Consider the following 25,249-nt stretch of genomic DNA (forward strand, 5'->3'; position numbering starts at 1 on the left):
GCTAGCTGCAGATGAGTCATTTTTTAGCCTTTTGGGATTATTTAGAGGAAACAATTTGCCGATTCATCAATAAAGGAGAAGATACCAACTGTCTGAGCTGCCGTGTTGCAGAATTGAATCCTGTGCGGTGTTTCTCGCAGTTGGTGCGACCCAAAATTGAGAGCGATTAGAGCAGGGTATGTTGGAAACACCTGCTAATCGCACTTCTGCTGTGACACAAAGTTTGGCACATCTTCGCCATCTGTTCACGTCTTCCCTCTGCATTTACTTTAATCTCCAAACAACTTTGTATTTAAAGGCAGAACAATTGCTAACACTCCATTTTTTTAATTAAAACATATGATTAAAATGTTGCTCTTAATTGACATAAAGAAATCCTCCAAAATCGGGATTATCCATTTTTGTCCTGAAAAGAAATGATGGCTCCAGAAAGCAGAGATCTGTGTCATATACCAATAAGGATGCAGCCAAAGGCTGATAAAATGTTCTACAAGAGATTTTTGTCTGATTCACTCCCGTGTGGTTTATTGATCAACTTGGGCTGAATTTTTAATGAGGACTCTTTTTTTCCCCCTTGTTGTTTTGCAGATTTCTTTGATTAAAAACAGAGAAAAAGAACAAACGTCCCTCGGCAGCGCCGACAACATCCTGCTGCAGCAGAGACGTCGGGATGTGGTGGAACCCGAAATGCCACCATATCCCTTTAAGCAAAAATGTCAGCAGCATAATTTCAAAATAATAATAATAATAGCAAACGGCCAAAACACCAGCGCAGGAAAATGTCAGACGGGTGCACGTGCTGTAATCAGCATTACAAAAGCTGCAGATAAACAGCTCGCAATCGTCAGGAAATCAGAGGCAGAAATGGTCCCGGCAGCCCTGGATGATGCATCCAAGGCTGCCGAAGATATTCCCATTGATTCATTTATCGGTTGTAAACTGTAGGAAGGTCTCGAGTTTCCCCGAGGCCGAAGTAAAATCACCCAAAATCCAGCAGCTGCAGAAAAGAGAAACAGCCCAGGTTCAAACTCGGGACAGAGGCTTCACTGAGGCTTCCCAACCCAAAATTCCACAATCCCAAACCAATTTTCCAGTAAAATGTAACAAAAATCCTTTTAATTTCAGCTATGCTATTACAACAATGCCCTTAACAACGTGCTTCTTTCTGGCCCGCATGCTTCCCCCTGATGGCAGGCGAGGCCGACCAGTCACATTCCAGCCCCCATCTCCTTCATCTCCAACAGAAGTCTGCTCCTCTACATCCTGGGATGTAAAGAAGCCATGGATATCGTACTAACTGCACTAATTTGTCACAAAAGCTCCCAAAGACAAACGGAGACGCCAGAATGCAACAGTGGATATATACGACGACTGTTCCCTAAAGGTTCCCCACATTGCAGTCGGGCATATATCTGGCCCCACGTCTGGTCATGTGATTCAGTCTCCCGGATTGACGCCTCGCTGTCAGAGGACCAGAGTGTGTAATTACCAACCACAATCCATTACCTTAAAACACTTGAGAGCAAGCACTGAATCATCCGTAGCAGATTCACACCTGCAGCACGCAAACCCACACACACACACACACACACGCACACACACACACACACACACAGAGTCTGAAACATGATGCAACCACAGAGAGAGGCTCATTTTGAGGAATATACCCCCGCCAGCCCAAACCCAGACATAAATGTGATATTATGTGTGAAGCAGATGTGATAAAAGCACAATAAAAGTCTTTAATCTTTTGATTTCCCACCCTGACTCCTTCACAGGCCGCCGCCACGCTCCGCTGGGGGACGTAATTTTGACTGGTCCTGTCGGATGTTTAGCCGAATCTACATTTCATCTAAAAGTTTTGCAACATTATCGTGCACGGCTGTCATTATCTGAAGTGAAAGGCTTTAATTTGGCTCCGGGGCTGGAACGCCAGCAGGCGCCGTTGATCATTTAGCTGCCACAGATGATGAGGACCCTTCGTCTTCACATTCAGGCTGCATTTTCAGCCCTCGCTGCAGCCGAACTTGAACCCAAAGGTGCGCGTGCGCACGTACACCGTTTGTGCCTGATGAACCGACACACACCTCGCAGACGTGCGAGTGCGAAAGTTTTCACTTCAGTCTAGACATGTGGGCAGAGTAATGACAGAGGAAGGCTGAGGGAGAGTGACAGAGCCAGACCAGGGGCTGAGAACAATCCAGCGATAATGACAATAACAAAGGGAGCCAGACGGCGGCAAGCTAGCAAGCAGGGATGGGGCACAGGGCAGAGCGGGTGGGTGGGACTGGAGCCAGAAGGGCGGAAGTGGACTGAATATGCGCCGAATGGCTAAATAATAAATATTCATAAAACATGACATTAACACCTACAGAACCTGGCTCGCTGACTTGAAGATGCCTTGAAATCTTTCAAAGTCTTAAAGGTTAAAATCCATCAGAGAGCTGTTGTACAGGGTGAATATGAGCAGACCTGAGTCCTGTATCAATGCTGGACTGTATATATTCCTGATTAGGAATAGGTGGGAGGGTGCTGGAGGGAGGAACAGGTCACCTGTCCACGATTGGACACACACATCATTAACCTGAAACCCCGAGGGGCCACCTGGAGCCTGCGGTCAGCTCCATCAGACCGTGAGAGGAAGTCCTGGACAGCCCATACAGGTAGGAGGAGAACATTCCAGTTTAGTCACTGTTGAGTTCACAAGTTGTCACGGTTTGATTTGGATGATCTGTCACCAAAGGTCATTTCAGAAACGGGCAGACAAGGAAAGAGCTGTGCAGAATTCTCAGAGACAAAAAAAATGTGTTAACTTCCAGATGAAAGCCAGCTGCTAGCATGTTCGCACAGTTTAGCTCTGCTCATGTCTGCAGGCGTCGCAATCTTTCCCACACGCACACACACACACACACACACACACACACACACACACACACACACACAGTCCTGTTTATCAGGAACACCACAACAGGTTCTAGCTGTAATAAATGGCGGAATCATTCCTACATCTGACTGCCCTCAAGCAGGAAAAGAGTGGAGACAAGCAGAGAGAGAGAGAGAGACATCACAGGGAAGGGGTGTGGGGGGGCAGACAGGACAACACGGTGCTGCAATGCAGCAGCAGAGCCGACAAAGGGTTCTACTCTGAAGATGTGACCCTGTTTACTCGGGCCGTCCTCCTCTGAAGATGACGAAGATGGAGGATGGTCGGCCTGCTGTCGCATCCCAACGTCAGACGCGGCTTCCCGTTGCTCCGGAGCGAAACAAGGCACGAGCAAGACGAGGATGAAGAGGCCAGCCTCTGAGCTTCCCGTCCTGTCAGCCTGCTTTAAGCACCGCGTCACTTTCAGCGGGACCCAAATCAAGTCGCCCCCCCCCCCCCCCCACAATAAAAAAGCGAGAGGCGACCACGTTCGCTTAATTCGCGCTGCGCACATCCACCAAGTTTACAGAGCGCCGGGCTCTTTGTTGCCAGGAAGTGAGAACGTAAAAGAAGGAGGCTAGAGTAGAGTCAAGGTCAGATGAGTAAAGGCGGGCTTTCATGCTACAAGAAAAGTCTCACACCTATTTTGGAGGACACGCTGAGAAAAGTCAATACTGGAAACCACCCGATGGAATTTGTTGCTTCTTTTCTGCTTCCCTGCCGCACTGCCGAGGCTCTCTGCAGGGAGATGCTGTTTACTCACACACGGCAGCACCTGCAGCTTCACCCACAGCTATTTTTATTTGGGGGTGAATAAAAAGTAGAAATCACAAGTATTCTGCCTCATCTGGGCGAAGTCGCTGCTGCAGTGCTGAGAGACGGCGGGGTGGGTGGGGGGGGGGCAGATGCACGCGGGGGTGGGGGGAGACAGAGACAAGGGCAAAGCTGTGGGGACACTGCTGCATCCATCCTGCCAGCCAAGCAGTCAGCCAGCACAGACAGTCGGCAGTCAGGCTGTCAGTCAGCGAGGCTGCTGCAGAGTGGCGCAGTGCCACACTCTTAATGCTCGCTCGCTCTTTCCTCTCTCCTCCACATCCATCCGTCCTCTGACAAACGCTCTTCATCTCCCGTGCAGAACGTCCCCGACGCGCTCCTCCTCCTCAGACGTCCAGTCTGAAACAGACCCTCTTCACCAAGGAGCATCAATCTCTAAAGTGTGCGTACAATAATAATCACATAACAGGCTGAGTATTAGTAGATTAATGGAGGAAAAAAACCCGCTTTAATGTCAGATTCCTAAATTGGCCATGACGGACGGCGACAGACACGGCGCTAAATGAGCGCGGTCCATTCGTCGTTAAGACGGATAGGAGATATTCCATAACAATCAACTTCATGAGGGACTTTATTGGTAATGGTTTAAAAGAAAATAACTGTTATTTAACATCCAGGCAGATCCATAATTATTCCAACACTGACCTCATTTTAATCTTCCATAAATCAGCGTGATGGATTTAAAATAAAACCACTCCAAAGTGAAAGCGAGTCAAGTGGGAAAGGAGGAGACGTGGCTCAGACGGACCGGCTACAGGAATGTGGAGGATGAGAGGACTGGTTATACTGGGAGGGGGCAAATGGACTGGGCGGAGAGACTGGCCGGACTGGTCACAGTGGGGCAGAAGATGACTGGATTACCCCGCGTTAGGGGATGATCCCAAATAAGATCTAATCGGATGACATCACCAAACGACAACGTCAACAACTTCTCCATATCGTCTGTGATTCAGCCTTTTGGGATTAGATTGTAGAAAAACAAAATCAGCAAACTCATTTGGTTTTGAGAATTTAGAAATGGTTACCAAGCGACATGAGTGGCCATGTGAGGAAACGCCGGGGAGATTACTATAGGTTAAAGCATGGCGATAAACTACTGCTGAGGGGTCTCAGTGTTCTCCCTCATCGTCCTCTCTCCTAAACTCCTAATCTGCCCTCTCCTCCTGGATACCGTGTTATTCCGTCCTCTCTCGTCACGTCTGCTCGGCAGCACTCCCTCTCCTTTTTTTGTTTTGCAGGATTCCGCCTCCTCTTCAGAGAGCTGCTCTCATCTCGTCTGTTGAAATGCTCTCCGCTCCTCTCTCAGGGCAGAGATCAACCACAGCCCATTTCACACATGACAGAGTCGGCTGTACCCCACTGACGTATGCACGGCGCTGGGGGGGGAAACCGAGACCCAGTAATGATCACAAAGACCGGCGTGCATGTGCATCGGTCATTGATTAAACCTCTGGAACTCATTTGTGTCCACAAAATAACTTGGTTTGGTTTCTTTTATTTCATGACGCCACTACTAAGCCGCTCTGCCTCAAACTCAGCACTGGAGCTTTACCTTCACCAACAATGGCAGTCTCACCACTGGGGAGAATTAACCCTGACGAGATATAGATTCCAAATAAGAGGAGGCAAACCTAAGTGCACAAGTTAATCCCGAGACCACCGAGTCGATTCCTTGTGCTTGTTTCAGGCCCAGTGCAGAAAGAGTCAGCAGAGAGGCCATATGGAGACGTTAACGAGGCCAAGAACGGGGGACTGCAACGATTAATTAGCCAAATAAAAGCGCTTGTTTGGATTGGCAGGCAGCATCGCACAGGACGCCGCCGCCTTGTTCACGCTAAAGTCACAGCCCCGGGAGGTTAAGACCCTCGCTCAGAGAGCAGAGGCCGGAGCTCGAACCCTCCCTGGAAGGCCGAGAATGCTCATTTGTGGTGAGACAGAGGGAGAGAGAAGAAAAGAGCTAGGTGGATAACAGGGCCTGCTTATAGAGAGAGCGGGACGGCGGCGTTACATCCCACGTGAATCCAAAGCAGAGCTACCTGTGCAAAGGAGCAACGGCTACGGAAGCTGTAAGAGAAGAAGAAAAGGAGTTTTAAGATTGATTCTGCTCCTTTGTCAAGAGAGACAAAGACTTTCTGCTGCCCAACAACAAGCGCGACAGGCAGAGGAATCACTCAAAGGCACTAAGAATTTGTCAGAGTGGAGCTCTCTCACAATGAACACGAGCAGGAGCGAAGGGCTCCGTGCAGCAGCCTTCTCTAAAACAGGTTTGAGTGTGGACAGACCCCAGTGGGCAGCCTCCTCGTGTTCGCAGCCCCGTGAGTCGATGAAGTAGAAAGCCTCTTTACAGCAGAGATATAATAAACAGATTTAAATACGCCTGCAACAGACGGGCTGGTTTGCACTCCAGAGACACGGAGGGTGTGATCGCAGCAGTAGGTTCTCGTTGGCCCCTTACCAGGAAAACTGAATATTGTAAACAAAAAAACACCGGATTAAAAAACAACATGTTTACTGTGATGTCGCCGCACACTCCCGGAGCAGCCAAGAAGATGGTGGCCAAGAATGTTCAACTGAAAGAACTATCAGCGTCTTCGTGGGAAGAAGGAGGTTTTGGTGGAACGGCCTGTCGCTCCGCAGCTTTTAAACATAAAAACCCGCTCGCCATCCTCATAAACAACTGTCCTCCGACTGGAATTCCCTAAAATCCAGCCATATTTCTGCACAACTGTTAGCAAATAAAATGAACTTTGCTTGACCGGATTCTTATTTCCAATCAGCTTTGGACGCGAACGGCATTAAATCAGCCTGCCGGCACATGCCGGAGTGTTGGCATGTGCCACGGAACGGCAGTAAAGCAGGAAGAGCCAAGGTAAGACGGCATCGGCGGGCGGAAAGTGTGGAGCAGCCCGGGGTAGCTGTTCAGGGCCCAGTGAGCCGCCATCTGTCCCGGGATGGGGAGGCCAGGCCAGGAGACAAGCTCCCCTGACAGCATGTCGCCGCCATATGCCGCCAGAGCGTGCACACACAGAACTGGCAGGGCTGAGAGCGGCATGGGACGGCACGGTCTGGTCAGCACCAAACTGAGCCGACCTTATCAGGGCCGGAGAGAAGATGCCACCGAAGAGAGCAGCACGGCGGTTCTGGCAGGTTGTGGTCACCGACCTGCCAGAACCGCCGTGCTGCTCTCTTCAGATCCCCATCAGACCTGAGTGGGATTATACTGGGGACGTAATCTGGGCAGGACTGAGCAGATTAGTGAAGAGACATCCAACGTGATGGGGTTGGTGGATTATTAGCATTTAAAGGTGTCTCTGTAAACTAATCCACCCATTAAACAGCCTTAAAAGGAAAACAGAGTTAAACTGGACGAAGACAACAAACGGAGGATTTCTGAGGACAAACTTGCTGCGCGGTCCAGACGGACGGAGGACGGACAGATGGACGCGCCGACAGCGAGACTGGACGGCGAGCGCTGCGGTCAGGTGGACAAACGGGAGGCGACTGCAGGTAAGCAGACTGCTGCTGTGTCAGAAGGCAGCGCCGGGACAAGAGGAGCGCCGCGTCCCCGTCACAAATGTCTCATCACTCCCCATCTGCACGTCTCTGACGGCTCAGATCCAAATGAACGGCAGTTAGGAGGCGTGCGACGTGCATCATCCGTCGTTCACGCCGTCCCTTCACCACCTAATCGATGGTCAATCTCACTGCTACACGCAACCATCCTCAGCATTAACAGCCGACCCGTTCATGACAAAGGACCCATTCTCTGGACAAGACTGCGTCTTTCAGACAGTAAAAGTGAAAGAAAATTGCCAAAAGTTTGTCAAAACCAAGAATGAATGGGGTTGTTAGTAGAATAATTGATCGAAGGGTCGTGCTCGGCAGCAGATGGACAGACAAGCCGATTCTAATCCCGACACTGCAGAGCAGCACCATGAATTAGCTTCCATCTGCTGGCAGGAAGTGGCTCACCATGCAGCACCGCGTCCCCAGCGTACAAACGTGGCGTTCGGATGTTAAACCCGCCTTTAATCGTGGTCCAGTGAGCGGTAACACAGAAAGAAAAGTAAAAAAACTTCAAAACAAAGACAGTGTCAGGTGGTGTGTGTAGGGGAGGGAGGTTATTAAAGTTTGCTGTATGCACAGACAAAGATGCGCGCGCACGCACGCACACACACACACACACACACACACACACACTTCCACTGGACAGATCGGTTTTTATAGCCCACAAGATTTTATAGTGCTGAGTGGCTCCCCCTTCGCCCCCAGTGGCAGCTTAATTCAGCCTCACCGACAGATTTATGGCATTTCCATCACCTCGTGTGTGTGTGTGTGTGTGTGTGTGTGACACGAAAGTAGTGTCACAGTTGGCCTGGTGCCAGCATCAGAACACTTGGCAAGACAAGAATGCATAAACCAGTGGCCACACACACACACACACACACACACCAAGGTGATATGATTCCCATAAGTGCAGTAAGTTAGTGCACTAACTTTTCAATGACTTCTCCTCTGGTGATTGTGGCGGCCAACGGCGGGCAGCGCTGATGCGTGTCGACCTCTGTAGAGACAAACCCAGCCGGACCACCTGAGTCCAGATGGACCGACTGGACCTTTATATTGTCTGGAATGGTCATAATGGTCCATTCGTTTTATGGGCCATGCAGTAAACGCCGCGAAGATGTTAGGCGACACCGACCGTTTCCACAGAAACGGAGCAAAGTCGACATCCCATCATATTCTGTGGTTTCCATTAAAACTGGAACAATATCTCATTGTCGGGCATGGCTGAATTGGCCAGTTTGTTGGCAGGTGGTGGGCAGTTTTGGTTGGTTTTTAGAAAATCCGCACTGAAAGGCCGCCGCAGGGTAGCGGCGTGTCGAAACCTTAAAACAAATTTAAAAAGAAAATCGCCTCTGTGGTGACGTTATACTGTAGATAGAAATACCAAACTCCAACGCATCAGCCTTCATCAGAGAGTCAGATCCCACAGAACAAAAGGCTCTTTTTGGGAGCGATGATGATGGAAACAATGGTGGCAACCAGGAGTGCTGAATTAAAATAGGAAAGTTGTGGGATGTGAAACAAAAATACACATCCTTTCAGGGATGTGTCACAGAAGCCTGCAGGAACATGGATGGAATTAAACGTTTAACATACCACCGCAGCACGTACAAACTTTATTTGTGTCAAGTAAGACTTGCGCGAGATAGCTAACAGCATTAGCGCAAGGTCAGAAACTGCGACGATTGAGCAATCCAAACTTTTGACATGTGAGAATTCCACCTGCGGGCCGCTAGATGGCGCTGTTTCAGCAACCGGCTCATCCCTCACATGCAACAATGGGCGTTAAAGGGTCCGAGTGCTCCAGAGAGCACTCAGGACGTGAGGAGTTAGGCACACTGGTGTCTGTTTTGACTCATGCTAGCTGAGCCTTTGCTTTGTATTGGGACTAGGACATGGAGCTTGAATGTAATTAAAAGTGTACTGGCTGACTAATGTAAACTTCACATGTGCGAAAATAAAGAGGGAAGCTTTCAGCCATATAACAAAAAGTTATTTATCGCAGATTCAGACCTAAAATACAACAGAAGCAAAATATGAAGCAGCATGCGGAGCACAAAATGCCATTAAATGCACATTTGCGCGAATAAATAATGTATGGCGCTGATGTACGCAGCTTAATAACAATCAGGAGAGCTCTTCATTCCCTTACTATATGTTTTATTCTGAAGTTTAAACGGCACTAAAGAAGGTCCACATCTTCACTGAAGTAGAAACTGCAGCCATTTCAGTCAGATCTTTGAGATTTGTAGATTAACCAACCAACTCCATGAATATTAGGGCCATTTTAGACCTGGCGCCTCCTAAAAGATGATTTTTATGGTCACCATTATTGAATTGCTCCTCTTCATTTTGGTCCCTCCTCTGTCTTTACAAGTTCCTAACAGGAAGCAAAGTAGTTTCGCCCCAGTCAGTCTGTGGGAAAGAAAGTTTCAGGCCTGGATACTTGAGCGTATCGCGCCACCACGAGCTGCAGGGTTCAACCTCTCTGAAATGGACAAATATTGGGTTTGAGGTCAGGGCGGCCACATGGAAGCCCGGGCAGACGTCTGTTTGTCAACAGGACAGCAGCACGGCCTCTAAATGGTTTCCTGCTTCCTCCCACAACCCAAAACCACGCACGCACGCACAGTGCAGATCAAGATGTTTGTGGACGATGCAGTGTTGTTCGTCTCCAAAGCCAAATTTCCAGACTGTGAGCGGCGGGAGACAAATGGACTGCAGCAAAAATAAATGGTTAAAACTCCCCCCATGAAGAGTGATGCTCCCTGTATCCCTGCGGTGAACCTGCTCCTCCTTGAAGGCAGGAACTTTCTAAAATTATCCCTCTTTGATACAACAGAGCGTGGCACTTATTACAGAATGCTATAACCAGTGGGACTTAATGATTTAAAGATGACGCCCCAGTCCTGAGGGCAGGCTAACGTCACGGGCTAATTAGCATTTATGCTGCATCAGCAGGGCTAATTCCCGAGAGTCTGCAAGTTTGTACCAGAAGAAAAGAAAGTTTGGAAACAGAAAGTTATGGTTAACACTGAGCGTGACATCAGGTGACATTACAACTTCTACTTTGCTTGATAGCAAGAAAAATATGCACGCAGCATTTTAAAACTTCTGTTAAATAAGGCAGAGCAGACTCTAGTTCTGGCATTTAGATTACTTATAATGGGAATACTAATAACATTAAATAAAGATCCTAGCCTTATTTTAAATGTGAGGATGGATTACAGCCCTGCCCTGCCCTGCAGCTGGAGCTTTACCTCCAACCTCAGACCACTGTGGAGACCCTCACCCAAAGTGTTAATTCCAGGCATCATATTTTTATTAAATAATAACAACATCATTAGGAGCAAACGGGGTCAAAATGTCATTTTCTTATATAATGTTCATTATATAAAGCTACCAAACATAGCTCTGCCCCATTAGACACACGCTGTCTCCAACTTTTCCAGCCCAAGAGCCAAATTTAATCATCCCAGTCTCGCCCTGGGAACCGGACTCATTAAAAATGTACTGGTAAACTTGTCGTGTCACCAAATCAGGTCGTCTCTCGGCTCCGTGTTGGTCTCCCGGGCCCCCGTCTTCACCGTCTGCTGCTAAATTCCTCTCAGGTTCAGTCTGAGTTCACTCCACCTTCTGATTTTTTTTTAGGTTGCAGCCTATGGCCTGCAGACCCCGGCCACCGCCTGCATCAATAATGCAGAGGCCGCAGCCTGCTAACATCTCAGCCTTTAGCCAGAGGTCCGCTCCACAACACGCCGCTGCAACAAAGGCAGGCGCAGACGTCTCAGTCTGGCACCATGAGAACAAGTGTGTTAACACCGGGGCTATTTTAAGCCCTCAGACACACAAAATCTGGACTGTATCGCACATGTGAGCTCCTGGTGCTAATAGGCTCTGTAGCGCACAGCGGGCACACGAGATCCAACACAGAATGCAAGAAAAAAAGGTTCCTGTCTGACAAACAGCCACACCAGAAAGTCCAAAATGAATGCCGACGGAGAATAAATGTTTGATAAATGAACGTGTCGACACACATTTCTGCAAAGTTCCCCACAATTTGAACAACAATAGCTAATTTTCCAATGTCATTTATTCATGTTTCTTAGATACACAAATGTTTTGAGACTAAAAAATTGAAATCATGACATCAAAGACTGTATTTTGACATTAAACTACCAACAATAAATTCCGTGGAAGTAACGTGGAACTCCGATGGTAAGAGAGTGCTACAGAAAAGCAAGTCGAGCTATTTCAATTCTGTCACGTTCGGAAAAAACAGCTCATTTTGATGAATGAGATGTTGCTTTAGAACCAATCAGAGTCACGCCAGCGGGTCGGACAGGATGTGGCGCACTTGTCCCCACCGAGCAGAGACCAACCCCGCTCTCAGGAGCTACCTCGTCGTCGGTCGTTCCAGCTTCCTGCCCTCTCTTATTTCAGATTTCCCACATTCCTGAACGTTGCACTCTGCCGGAACGTCATCGTTTGAATGAACGCTCATCCAGTCGCAGCGGACTAAACCATTCTGCTGGAGCAAAAACATCTGGTCGGGAAGACAGGAAGTCGGTCAGCGGGTTGTTGTCCCCGCTGACCGACCGCCCGCCCCCTCCTGCCGCCTGTAAATTTTTGATTCGATTTAAATGGGAAGTCCTCAGAAGCGGAGGTTCAACGCGAGTCTTCCGGCCCTGGCAGGGCTTTGTGAATTATTAAATGGCAGCTTTGGCTCCGTGATGAAATGAGCACAAACAAAAAGGAAGTGCATTAACAACTCTGTGGCAGTCAACGAGTCTTCTGTTCGACAAAACTGCCCTCTTTCAAACCACCGGGAGAGTGACAAAGGAGCGCCGTCTCCAGCGTTCGGGCCGGTTTCTCGGCTTCTCTCCGCTTAATAAAGAGCTTGGAGCCGCAGTTTGTGGAGCGATAATCGGTGCGGTCATTAGCCAAATGCTCGGGAGTATCGGAGCGTCTGGAGGGCCGGGGGATCCGTCACGAAGGGTCCCGAGGAGACAAAGACAAACGAGCAGAGGGACGATTCCTGCTGGATAAACAACTCTCTCGCTCGCTCGCCGCGGCCTTCACGTTACTTACAGGGCGCTCAAGTGTCCACGAGAGAAACCCACACAAGATCCGTGGGTCATTTATCCAGCTTCTGTCAGAATTCGCTCGGCCCAGATTAAAAAAAACTAAAAGTGCATCTAGCGGTTGTAACCCAGAGGTGGGATTCTATGTACGCTTTGGATTACCGCCCTTCGTAATCCGGAGCTTTACGTTGAGGATTTATGGTTGTGCAGGGTCCTGTTGCCCACGTCGGGAAGCGGCAGCTGCTTTCACAAAGCAGCACAACCGGCGCCACGTCTGCCGACTCGTCGGTCCGCGGACGCCAACAGGCCGAGGCGATAGCGTGGGCTCCCGTGGCGGCGTGTTTGTGAGGCCTCTCGCGCCGCCGCTCTCACACGTGGCGTTAAGCTGAGGCGAGTCGGGCCTGGAGCTTCAGATGTTCAGCCGGATTCTTCGCCGACCTCCAGGAGGAACTCTTTAAAATAAGAGCACCCCTGGAGGAAGCTCGGCGGGTCGGACGCTCCTGGGAACATTTAACTCTGCTCCACTTTCCCTCCATCCAGAGATGATAGCTCCGGCTGCAGCTCATCCCAGAGGCTCGTCGACCCGATCCCTCCCATTTAGATCTCCTCCAGCTGCTCTCCAGACCTCCAGTCCGGGGGCGGGGGCGATGGAGGCTGGCAGTGGCACCTAAAACACCAACAATCAGGAGGTAGCAACTCGTGGGACGCACGCCATCGGCGAGAGCGTCTGTTGCACGACTGAGATTAACGTTCGCACCCGACTTAATCCTCGACGCGGCGATTTCTGCAGGCAGAATCGAGCCTGTTTCGGCAAATAGGGCCTTTGATCGAGTCGTCGCGTTGCGTCGACAGGGGTTAAAAATAAAACCGGTTTGTTCTCTCAGGGTTTCCTGCAACACTTTGATCTCCAACATTTTTGCATTTATTCAGTCAAAGTTACAATAAATAAAGAAATAAAGAAATAAAAGCGCCGAAAGTTTCCTTGGCCGGAACGTAAAAGCGCTGCTGGGGAGTTTCCGCGCGCTGCTAAATGACTTCAAATGAATTGGTGTGGCAAGAAGTTGCTCTCAAAGTTTTGTTGCAGTGATTCGACGCGCAAGGCGGCCGAAGTTGATTATTCAAAAAAAAAAAAAAGCCAGATGGAAAAAAAAAAAAGGGGAGAAAAAAAAGAAGTTGAAAGGAAAAAATACCACAGAATGTGTGGAGTTGCTTCTTTCCACCCGCGGCGGCGGCGGAACAGCGAGCGATTGTCCCTTAAATCACCTCCTTCTATGAATAACAACCCAGACACAGATGCACTCTGGTGCAGACTGGCACTGGTGCTCGCCGTCTCGCGCCTTCTCCGCACCAACACGATGCCGTCACACCGGCTGGGAGACAGACAAGGCCGCATTATCAACAACTGGCTGGAGATCAGGTCCTGTGCGTGTGTGTGTGTGTGTGTGTGTGTGTGTGAGAGACAAAGACAGAAGCCCAGCAGAAGTTCAGGTTGAGGCTGAGCCCTCAGCAGCAGACATGCCCAGTCAGGCCTCCCTCCTCCGTCGAATGCCACGCGGCCCCCTCGCCTCAGGAGGTGAGAACCTGCTAATTGGCAAAGGGTGAAACACACACACACACACACACACACACGCGCACACGTCCACGCTGCGGTGCACACACACACACACACACACACACGCAGACATACAGGAGGAGACAGATGGACACAGACGTCCAGGCTTTGGTCCGGGAGCGACCAGAAGCCGTTAAGAATTCTCAACTGGCTTCACGTCATTTCGTTTTCATTGAAACGAGCGGCGTGTCCGGAGTGGCGAGGAGCCGGCCTCCTGCCCACGGCAGAGTCCTAAACACGCACGTCCTGAGACGGGACCGTGTGGGACAGAGCTGCGAATGCCGGAGGATCCAAGAGCAGCGATATTAACGAGCAGATATTCTGACGAGACAAGCGGGGCTCCACCGCCCCACGCACGCAGAACACAGCTAAAACCGCCGAGTCATCAAACGCGGACTTCGTCCGTGAGCCGGAACGACCAGAGAAGCTGGGGATCATGAAGTAGTGTCGATTTTCCACGCCAAACGGTTAGAAAGCCTCCGCTAAAGCGTGCGGGATTTGGCCCCATCTGGTGGCGATAGAACCCAGCACCGGTCCTGGACCAACAAATAGTTCTGCTGTGGATTCAGAAATCAGTACCTACTTCAATATCTTGTTATCCTTTAGTTTTTTTATGGAGAAAATCAATGGATAATTACGTCTTCTGCGTTGCTATAGAAACATGGAAACCTTCCAGTTCGTCTGGAGGAGACCTGCATTAGATTTACACCACCTTCCTAAGTGATGAACGTAAACATCTGGAACAATTGTCCAGTAAATAAAGTAAATATGTGTCTCCAAACGAGGTGTTAAATCGAGAAGGAACTCAAAATAACACTTAATGTGTTTAAATACCTGCCGTCGGAGCACTTTTTAAGATAATCACAAGCTTGATGGGGAATCCTGAAACTTTTAACGAATAAGTTTCACAGTGCGGGGCGTGCGCGCACGGACGCGCACATATTTAACAGGACAGATGTGAACAGCACCGAGGCTCCGGCGCCGGACAGATGTGGCACCGAGGCATCAAAAGTTCGTCGCCCCCGGCCTGAAACTGAGTGACAGCTCGCAGATTTCTCAACTAGCCTCCCGGCTAGCTCCGATAAAAGCCTCTTTTCCACCTTTGCTACGGAATAAATGACACAGCCGACGCGAAGGTCGCGGTCGGCGGGAGCGGCAGCTGGGACCGGCTGATAGCGGGGCTGCTGCCGTGGCCCCGGCGGATGGATGGGAGCCAGGGCTGGCCTGCCTCCCTGCTCCCTTAGCCTTGTTAGCTTAGCTCGGCTGTCTGGCGCAGCAAGGAAAGCGGCTCCAACTCTGAACGCCAACTTCCAGCGACTGGCCCGAAGTCAGACGCCCCCCTCCGATCCCTCGCGCCGGACAGCCCGACTAGCCACGGCGGCTAGCACAACCGCAGCGTCGCCCCCCCCCCCCGTCAGTAAACGGAGCAGACAATTCAAAGGTTGCGGGAGTCCTACCTGGAAACGCAGCCGCCGAGGTGCGGAGTCGCCGCGTGTGCTTGTTTAAAGTCTGCTGTTGCGCTGGTAGACGTCAAGTCCGACTGCTCTACAGTGGTTTGCAGACTGGGAAGCAAAATAAAGCCCAGCTGCCCCACTGTGGGGTACATGCTGCTGACAGGGCCCCCTCAACGAGGCTCTGGCGACACCTGCAGGCTCACCCGGGAACAGCAGCCAGCGTGGCTCCACTTCCCCTTTAACCCCTTCGAAAGCGCCCCCCCACCCCGGAGTTATCAGTATCGATGACCCGTGGGGGGGGATGTAAGAAATCAATAATAAAAATAAAGATAAAAGGGTGTCACGTGAGAATGACACCAAAGAACAAAGTAAATACAGAAGCCCAATCTATTTATCACAACTTTATTTAAAAAGACACACATACAACTATATATATATATATTACATTATGTATCATTCAATTGTGCAAAATGTTGAACGTGTCATTGCTGTCAGAGCAGAGATGTGCCAACGACGAACTTTTCCTTGGAGTGTGATCCAACAATGGTGTTGCTCACACTTCCATGGAGCTGACATTTCCTCCTGCCGCTCCACTTCCAAAATGGAAGTCTGTTACACTTTTGGCCGTTCGCCCCAGAGCTACAGGAGGAAACGGAAAGCACATTCTCTGCAAATCGCGCGGGGGTTAACGCGGTTTCGCCATGGTAACCAGACCGAGCAGGCCAGGAGAGCTGCCGTAGTGGGAAAATAAAAAAAACAAAAAACAACTCAGCAGAGGAAAGTCTTTTAGCATGTAATAACAATCATTAGCCATGTGAGCAGCCCTGATTAGGACTGAATTAACTGCTTCTGTATGGATGGGCATTCGTGTTCGGTGGTGGAAGGGAAGTCGTCCCACGGAGGCGACTGTGCAGGTGGGCTCTGCGTCATCGGGAGCCGCTTCCACAGAAAGGCTTCAGGAAATAGACAAAACCGAATCCGATAAAAACACCCCTCCATTTCCAAGCATGTGGCCATTTTAGCAGAACAATCCACAAAGCAACAGCCCCATTTAAATCCGACAGGCGCGACAACAGAGCTGCCTTGTGACGCGAGCCACGTCGACGTGACAAAAACAATTAGCCCCCAAAGTCAACCGGGTGCCGGGCACGCCAAATCATTTGGTTCAGGCACGATCATCCGTAATGGGCCAGCAGAGCACACCTGAGCCGCGACCAGTCCGCAGCGCCGCTTCTTCACCGCCACGAGGTCAGAGGACTCAGGTCAAGGCTGCGCCTCACCACTCAGGTGAATAACGAGGTTTCCGCTTGTTTGGGACTGGATGAGCAGCCAGCCCACGTGCGTGCCTGCGGTGCTGGGCTTGAACTGGACGGGCAGCTTCAGATAGTGCTGCGATCTGACCACGGGAAAGGAAACAACAAAGTCAGCCAACGTGCATCTACAGACATCTCATGGCAGATAACGCTGCACGGGGCAGCGTGTTGAGAGTGAAGGTGGTGGAAAGGAGGACTCGCAGGAGTGACACGGTGCACGGAGGCTGGAAATGGACACAAAACACCAGTGGCAGAACTGGGTCAAGTTCTGGTTGCTGCAACACGTCAACGTCAGCGAGTATAATTCCTTTTGTGTTCTCCAATTCAATGATTTGAAAGGAGCCATGTTGTTTTTATTCTGAACACAGCTGGTTTCCCGTTGCCCGGCAACCCCTCGCTAGATCTTCGGTCCGTGCTGGATACGGTATCATCATCCCCCAGACAGGACCTCCCATAGCGAGCGTTAGCAACAGGAAAATAATCCTGCGCCCACGGAGGGAGGTGGAACATTAAACGATGCCCGGTTAATTAAAAAGTTTAAACGCCAGTTTAGACGTGCCACCGTTAAGAGAAGAGACGGGAGAGTTTGTGAGGGATAACGACCGTTGGACTCACCTGAGGGAATATTTGGAATGCTTGACGTGGAAGGGCTCCCTAGGCTTTACAAATGTCAACTGCAAGTCAATTAGAGAAGCCACACATCAAATATCAATCCATGCAAGAGCACAGCAGCATCTGTTAGAGGCCGCCGCCACATTTATCTTCAGTACCAGTCAATCCAAGCACCCGTGCAATTATTAGGGACAGTATGGACCAACAAAGTTTAGGCTAAGTATGCACGTGTGCTGCTGCCCCTCACCTCGTGCATGTCCGACGAGTTGTTGCGGATGTTGACCTTCAGCGCGCTGGAGGTCCCCACGCGTGTGGCCGGGAAGGTGTAGTGATCCTGCGGAGAATACACCCCCCTCCTTACAGCCTCCTCCTGGCTGGAAACGATAAAGCAGGACAGGAAGCGTGAAGGCAGACGGTCGCCGTCGCCTAATTTCTGAGAAGACTCTTTAAACATCAGCGTAGGACAGGTACAGAGCAGGGAGGCATCGGCTGGACTTTCTGGAGGGAGTTCAACTCCCATCAGATTCACCTCTGTGCTGAAATGGCTTTCAGTTTACTCCCAATTTCTAGGGATTAAAAAGTGGATTTATCTCCACTGGTGCTTATCTGCCGGGCTGCAGCAGGCAGGTACGGGCACACCTATTGGCAGGCGTTTAAGTGCTAAAATGTTGACCCCCGGCTGGAGAGGAAAGCGATTTTACTTCATGAATACGAGAACAGCCTGTAAAGCCGACACGGACTCAGTTTTTTCCTCCTTCCATCTGTATTCATAAAGTAAAAAAAAAAAAAAAAATCATCCTGACAGGAAGTGTTTTTCCCAAGCAGCTGTTACCTGATTTTTCCTCCTGATGTGTCTGCCCTCCTCCTGGTCTTGACTGCGGCCTCTGTCCTGACCAGAGAACAGTCACCTTCCTGCGGTCCTTCCAGCAGTCCTGACTTCATTCCCTTCACACACAAACACACACAAGCTCATCAGGAAACCTTTGGTGATAATGGTAATAAATAAAAAAGTAAAATCATCTACATATGAGTAAAAGAATGGCAAAGATCTCCTTCAAACCAGAGTGTACTTATCTAAATCGATGTTTTACAAACTAAAGTCAGGGGTAAGCCTTTAACAGCACTGAAGGATTCCACACTTCACTTTAAGAACACGTCTGAGGACACACACGCACGCACGCACGCACGCACGCACGCACGCACGAGGACCATGGGTTGATTTTTCTCAGGTTTAGTGTGTGTTTGGTGTCTTCTGAAAAACACAATGAATGCAACTGCCAACTGCTTTCAAGAGGGGCAATAAAGGAATCCTCACTGTGCCGCACAGCTGGAAGCGAACTCTAGTTTTCCGTTGTGGCTCAGACACAGGGTGGCACTCCAGATCCCAGAACTGGGCGTAGTCTCCTCTGTCTCTGGGCAAGAAGGTAATTGGCACCTGGCAGGACATGAACAAGATAAGAGCTAGAACGCCAGTCACAGATAAAACAAAACCAGCCTCGGAGGACATTAATGACCTACCTGCATTTTCTCGCGAGCTCCCAGAGTCCCTGACACACTGGAACACCTGAAAGCCGTGTACGTGGCCCGATAAACATCTCCGTGTTATCAACCCCCTGAGAGAGAGAGAAAAGCTGTATCCAAGTCGTCTATGTCAAGATGACCAAGAACAGGGTTAAATAAAAGGAGCACGGAGCCACAGATTTAAGTGAGAACCTCAGGGGAATGATGGGGAGCTTTATGGTGGGAGATGAAACAAAATAAATCAAAGCAGCAAACAAAACAAAATGAATAAAATGAGCACCTTTACATAAGGAGGAGCGAATGATGACAAGTACCACCTCACTTGCACTTCTCCATTCTGCACCTTCAGCTGGGCCTCTGATCAAAGGAAAGAACAGTGTATCCAGGTAGCCTACACCACATTCCGGAGGACATTTAAACCAAAGTGAACAGAGTCCAGATTTGTCCTCTGGGCGGTTTGGTTCTACCTGACATTTCACCAGAGTATGTAGCAGGGAAGACGATGGTCTTGCTGTTGATCTCAACCAGGGCTGAAGGCGACTGTGGGGTCTGTGGGGGCAGTGGGTTGGTGGTAACGAGCCTGCTCACTGGTAGCACTGGGGTGGCAGCCTGAGGAGGCAGAGCTGAGAGGCTTGTGTTTGCAGGAGCAGACGACACATCCAGAGCCAGATCTGGACGAATCTGGACCTTTATGAACTGAAGTCACACAGCGTTATATTCCCGCAGCACAATGGATATTTTCTGACGGACCAGTGTGTCTACCTTCTGTTGACCGTCACACTGGACATAAATCTGTCCGCTCCATGGCAGCAGGGCAGATTTGGAAGCCAATGCAGGGTTGGGGCTGACCAAAATCTGCAGATTGCGCCTTTGAATATACAAAAGCTCATTTAAAAAAAAGCCATTATGCTTGTGAAACAGATTTGAGTCAACAGTCCATCATGTACTGACTGTGGGTCGATGACTCCGTGCTGTGGGGTGATGGTGAGGTAGTGAGCGGGCCACGACAAGTCAAAGCTCAACTCTCTGGAGGTGTTGTTCCAAATCTGGGCCTGACTGGTCGTGGTTGCACCAGCTGAAAAACACACAACACAAGACCTTCACTGCTTGTTACACATTAGTCTCCTCTCTGATTCAGACATGACGCTCTTTTTCTTCCACTCACCCACAGTCGGAGCTGCCATGACAAGCTGCTCAGGGTGGACGGTCCAGGACTCGGACTCTCTGCGTAACTCACCTGTGGACTGAAGGGGGAGGAGCGTTGGGCCAGGATTTACTGGTTCACGTTAAATGCTGTGAAAGGCTCCTTTCAAATTTTTCAAGTCCTTAAATGGAACCTACGGTACCTTCATCGAGGGCTCCGTCACTCTGAGAGCTGGGCCTTGGGGACCTTTCACTGGCAGCACATCCAGACTCACATTTTCATTTGGTACATCACTGGAGATTAAATAAAAATCCCACTATTGATTGTGTGCACCACCAAAAGGGCATCTCTACATTCATGTGTGGGTCAGTGCAGCTGCTGCACGCTACATTATAGCAAGTAAGACTCAGTACCCATCAGTCTGTGAGCTGCGTCTGGCAGAGGGCAGCAGGGCCACGGCGTGCTCGTCCTGCTCACATGCGCTTTTTGCACTTCCCAGCAACGACACCACAATCTTACTCATGTTTCCATAGAAGATATGAGCTTCATTGGGCCTCTGGGGAAGATCGAAGGCTACGGGGAAAAAATAATAATTTGGAGACATTTTAAAACAGTTTTGTTTCATCCCCCACACACACAAACTTAACTGGTAATTCCCACTTGTGTTTAGGGGGATTTGCTGGTGATTATTTTCAGAAAACCTCACTTTCTGCAATATGTTCTTCTCCCAGGAACTTCTCATTAAAGTCGATGTTCTTCAGCAGGCTGTTGTCAGACAGAGCCTTCTGTGCTGCCTCTGGTTTATTCTGCAGCAGCCTGAAAAGGAAAAACACAAACAAACCGAGGGGACATCAAAACAGCCTTCCTGGAAAATTGGATCTAAAAAACATCACCACTTCTAATGATTGGTGTTTATGAGACTGGCACATGAATCAAACGTAGCATCACAAATATTGCTTACAGACCAATAAAGCCGAACAATCCACCCTTGGATTTTGCTCTAGAAATACGAAACTAAAGGAATTACTGTTAGCGGCTTCAGATCCAAGGTATCATTTGCACTAATGTATGCATTTGTAAAATCACATTACACGCACACGCAGGCTTTGTTCGGAAATTGAAGCACTTGACATAGCAGGGAATTTAATTTACACGTCCATCGTGCAGTGCGGTCCTTTCCTATAATCAAATCAAAATTTGATTATAGGAAAGATTTGATTGATTTTTTTTCTCTGCGCTACAGAGGTTTGATGCAAAGTTTTCCAAAGAAAAGATTTAATTGAATTAGCAGATAAAGGAATTAGTACCAAGTAAAAAAAACGTAACTAACAGCATAAAGCTTAAGACCCATGTCACCTTTTGTACTGCTGCCTGGAGACCTCATCACCACAGAACAGGTAGACAGTGGCCAGCAGAGCACTGGCAGCCTGACAAAGGTTCTGTTCTCTTTGGGTGGACTTCATCAGCACAGTGATAACCTGAAACCACTCAATATTATTACACGTAAACGTTCATTCTTTCAATTCACATGGGCTGAGCGCTTCTCTCCGACCGCCTGTGTCCGTTCCTACCTCCTGTGTCCTTTCCTTCAGCACAAATTGCGATGGGGCGATGCTGATGACAGATGGTTCCATGATGGATCGTGTCTGAACATCAGAGAAGGCCATGGCTTTGATAAAAGCTGCTCTGGAGCCAGTATTCCTCACACACAGACAAACTTTGCTGACATGTCCCACAGAGATACTGCTCATTATTGCTACGTAACCATCCCCCTGTTTCCTCTGGTCTTCCAGAATAATGTTGCTGGTCCCACCATAGCCTGACAGAGGAATCTGAAGGCAGAAACCATGTTTCATCATTACCGAGTCTCTCCAACATTGCAGATCTTTTTTTTCTTAATACAGTATCAACTTTAATGGTCTTAGCACAAGCAATCCATTTTATATTTACACATCTAATTACCGGTAAATATACGCTTATTTAATGTCATCTGTGATTTGCAAAGAAAAAATTCTTCTGTTTCTGGCACTGCAAAGAAAATATGGCAAGGAGAAAAAATTAGATGAACTCAAGCACATCCTCACACTAAACTTGACGCCAGGCTGTGAAGGTCGGACTCCAGACTGCTTTATTTCAAGCTTCGCCAACATGCACGCAATCCTGGTCGGTGCGAAAAGTAGGTGGACGGTCACGTCCTCTTTAGGACGAATTGACAGCTCGCCATGTCGAGTCAGACGCTCTTCGGGGCTGAACATACTTTGAAGCTAAAGGAGAAATATATAGAGAGTACATTTTCCATAATTTCATTTACAATACGAGCAATATGCAAACGACACCAAACAAACATCCAAGATGCAAAGTTCTATAATGGCCGAGGGATGCATTTTAAATGCCACATTATACATTTACTTCGTTTGTCTGGGTTTAACTTGATGTATTTGTGTGATGCAGGGTGGTTCCAATATGCAAACACCTGCCTGAAAACAGTCCTGGTCTTGACCACGAATAAGCAGCCGCAGCTGCTGTGCGGTGCTGGTCGAGTTGTTCCTGAGGACCAGTTTCTGTTGACTAGAGAACAATGGAGACCGTTTCTGAGATAATTGCATGCATGCGGGTGTGTCAATTCACCGTGTACTTAAAAAGATTGATGCTCATTATCTAAATGCCCTAAATTATGTAAAATAACCAAGATCCAATCCTGATTCAAGTTAAATGAATTTAGCCAAATCTTCAGGGGGGTTCAGCTTTCTTACTGTCATCTGTACTGTCATCTTCAGTGAGTGTAAATAAATTCTACACGATACCAATTCTACACTTGAAATAGCTTCTGAGTAACAAAACTCCCTGTAGATGCCCACTGCCCCATTTCATGAATAACATTACAAAATCTTAATAGAATAATAAGGACCGCTGGGCTTTCACATTTTTTAAATCATTATTTTCTGCTGAATAACTGATATCAATCAAACAATTTGTTCCTCTTATCAAATAACAGTGAAATGACAGAAGCTGAAAGTTGCTTACACAGCTCTGCCCAGAGTGACGCCTCCCCATGCTACAAACTGCTTATTAGAGAGAATTGGTGGAACGTCACTGGCCACACCGGGACCAAAAAGAGCAGCAGATGGAATGGCAGGTTTCCCAGAGTCCTCTGAGACAACTTCTCCTCTCAGGGTTACCTCGTACTGAGGACCTGATGGCAGCACCAAGATGGTGAGAAGGCTGGAATACGACAAGGACAGGAAACACACAGTGAGCCGAGACCTTGAAGTGATGCGTTTTGGCTCCTGTTTGACATATATTAACTCCAACGTTGGTTGGGTCTCTTCATGAATACATGTTTTATTATGGGTTGTGTTAGTTCTGAGTTCTCTGTAGATGAACTTGTGTGAGGAACACTATGCATGTCCATCAGAAGTATTACCACTATATTGGAGCCACAGACCCAATCAGTCGCTGCACTAATTGCACCAATTCTAATTGCAGCCTTGATTAGATTGAAATAATACTTCAGTATTACATACATAAGAAAAACTAAAATCAGTGAGCAGGTTAGTCAAATTTAATCAACCAGAAAAAACGATCATGCTCTTTATTAGCTGTTCAGAACATCCAGATTTGGACAATAAAGAGCCAGGCTGCTGCACTATTAACCTACATATCTTTAATTTTACTGTAGTATTTTTATGTAAATTGCAGAGTTGTCGAGCTAGTAAAGCATTTCTTCCTTTCTTTTTGCAAATATAATGGAACTAAAATGCACTTGAGTTGTGGTGTTTACAGGTTTGAAAAACTCACAGGAACCATGATCAATTTACCCAAAAATAACCCACAGGCATTTTATTGAGCAGTTCCATGCAGGGACTTTTCCCCCCACATCACTGAAGATGCATAAACTGACTCAGAAGAGTGTTGTTCACGTTACTTCCGTTACATGCACGCAGCATTCATGTTTAAGGAGACAGAAGAAACATTAAATGCCTCAAACACCGACCGGAAGATAAACATGGAGTCTCATGCCAAAAAAAACCCCCACAAAAATGTTAGTACCATTCAGAGTCGGTACACAAAAGCTCTGATTTAGAGGTTTCTGTACCTTTCACGATATTTCCTGCTACACTGTGGTTTGAAGGAGAATAATAGCCTGTTCCTTTCCCACCATCAGTGGCAGTTCATCAGGTGTCACCGAGAAGCTGCCCTCAGCATCGTCGTGCTGAAACAGGAATGAAAGAGAATTTAAAGACTTGCAGGATGACATGGAACATATAAGAGAAAAACTAAGAAAAAAAACCACCACATCTAGCATAATACATATGAGAAACATCTTTCAAAGCTGAGAACAAGGATCAGTCCCAGAGAGAACAAACAAAAAGGAAGTAGAAGGAAAAAGGGAAACAAGTAAAACCCGATTCAAATATCAGCAAATTTTCATGAGGGAAAACTTTCAGCCCAAAATGTCAGTGACTCGCCCAAACCACAGAGCTAATAAAAACGGAAAGGTCAGAATTACCTTGAGTTTCAGCTGCACGTCAATGTTTCCTGCATTCTTTAATGGCAGCACCTGTTGACTGGACTTACCCAGTGGAGCCGCCAGGCTGATTGTCTAGACAGAAGCACAAAAAGCATCTGACTGCCAGCTGTGCAAAGGCCAAGAAGAACCTCAAGGAAGCTTGATGGTATTATTGTTAAAGGGAATATATGCTGCGTAGATGAAGACGTATTTCTCAAAGTGGAGTGCTTTTGAATGTGTCTTAATACCTGGAGGTCTTTTGGGGCATGGACCCTTGCAGTTCCAGACCTAGCCTTGAGGGGAATGTTGAATTACATGACTCGGACCAGGAGAGTCCACTTCAATCTCAACCCGGGCGCTGTAGATCGGCCAAACCAAGCTCTTCTGTGAATCAAGAGTTACTCAGAATAGGTCTTTTCCTGTATCCTGATATTTTCTTGTTTGCACCTGATTTGTGCTGATTACCTGACGACGCTGTGTACTTCAGAGGGGGTCTGAAGTGAACCCACACCATAAAGCTCTGCGCAGTCTGAAAAAGAGTTTTAGTGGAAGGATAAATTTCCTTTCAAATGCATTCCGATTGGATTCCTGCATTTATTTTACAAAACCAGGATTAACTATCACATTTTCATAAGGAAAAAAAAAAGTTTCATTTCTTTTGAACATATTTTACAG

The 25,249-nt window shown here is 48.3% G+C and overlaps 2 protein-coding genes across 2 annotated transcripts in view; both read right to left on the minus strand.

The window, feature by feature from the left end:
* LOC101064538 (low-density lipoprotein receptor class A domain-containing protein 4) overlaps window positions 1-15,662 on the minus strand; it is a 100,396-nt gene extending 84,734 nt beyond the window's left edge. Inside the window, exon 1 of the mRNA XM_029838525.1 lies at window positions 15,478-15,662. The gene's annotated coding sequence lies outside the window, so the exon portion shown is untranslated. The remainder of the gene's footprint in view (window positions 1-15,477) is intronic.
* A 2,076-nt stretch (window positions 15,663-17,738) lies between these two features.
* LOC115250502 (centrosomal protein of 192 kDa-like) lies at window positions 17,739-24,880 on the minus strand. Its single transcript, XM_029839265.1, has 20 exons — window positions 24,823-24,880; window positions 24,575-24,667; window positions 24,161-24,277; window positions 23,089-23,286; window positions 22,542-22,632; window positions 22,149-22,328; window positions 21,636-21,896; window positions 21,421-21,542; window positions 20,771-20,880; window positions 20,478-20,637; window positions 20,267-20,357; window positions 20,086-20,164; window positions 19,872-19,995; window positions 19,683-19,788; window positions 19,388-19,616; window positions 19,201-19,277; window positions 18,918-19,012; window positions 18,715-18,834; window positions 18,232-18,344; window positions 17,739-17,773 (listed from the first exon to the last, which is right to left on the minus strand). Exons 6-19 carry the CDS (start codon window positions 22,317-22,319, stop codon window positions 18,338-18,340), a joined length of 1,752 nt encoding a protein of 583 aa, XP_029695125.1. The 5' UTR covers window positions 22,320-22,328; window positions 22,542-22,632; window positions 23,089-23,286; window positions 24,161-24,277; window positions 24,575-24,667; window positions 24,823-24,880; the 3' UTR covers window positions 17,739-17,773; window positions 18,232-18,337.
* Window positions 24,881-25,249: the final 369 nt, after the last annotated feature.

Source organism: Takifugu rubripes, chromosome 7, assembly GCF_901000725.2.
Source record: "Takifugu rubripes chromosome 7, fTakRub1.2, whole genome shotgun sequence".
In the NCBI taxonomy this organism is placed as follows: Eukaryota; Metazoa; Chordata; class Actinopteri; order Tetraodontiformes; family Tetraodontidae; genus Takifugu; species Takifugu rubripes.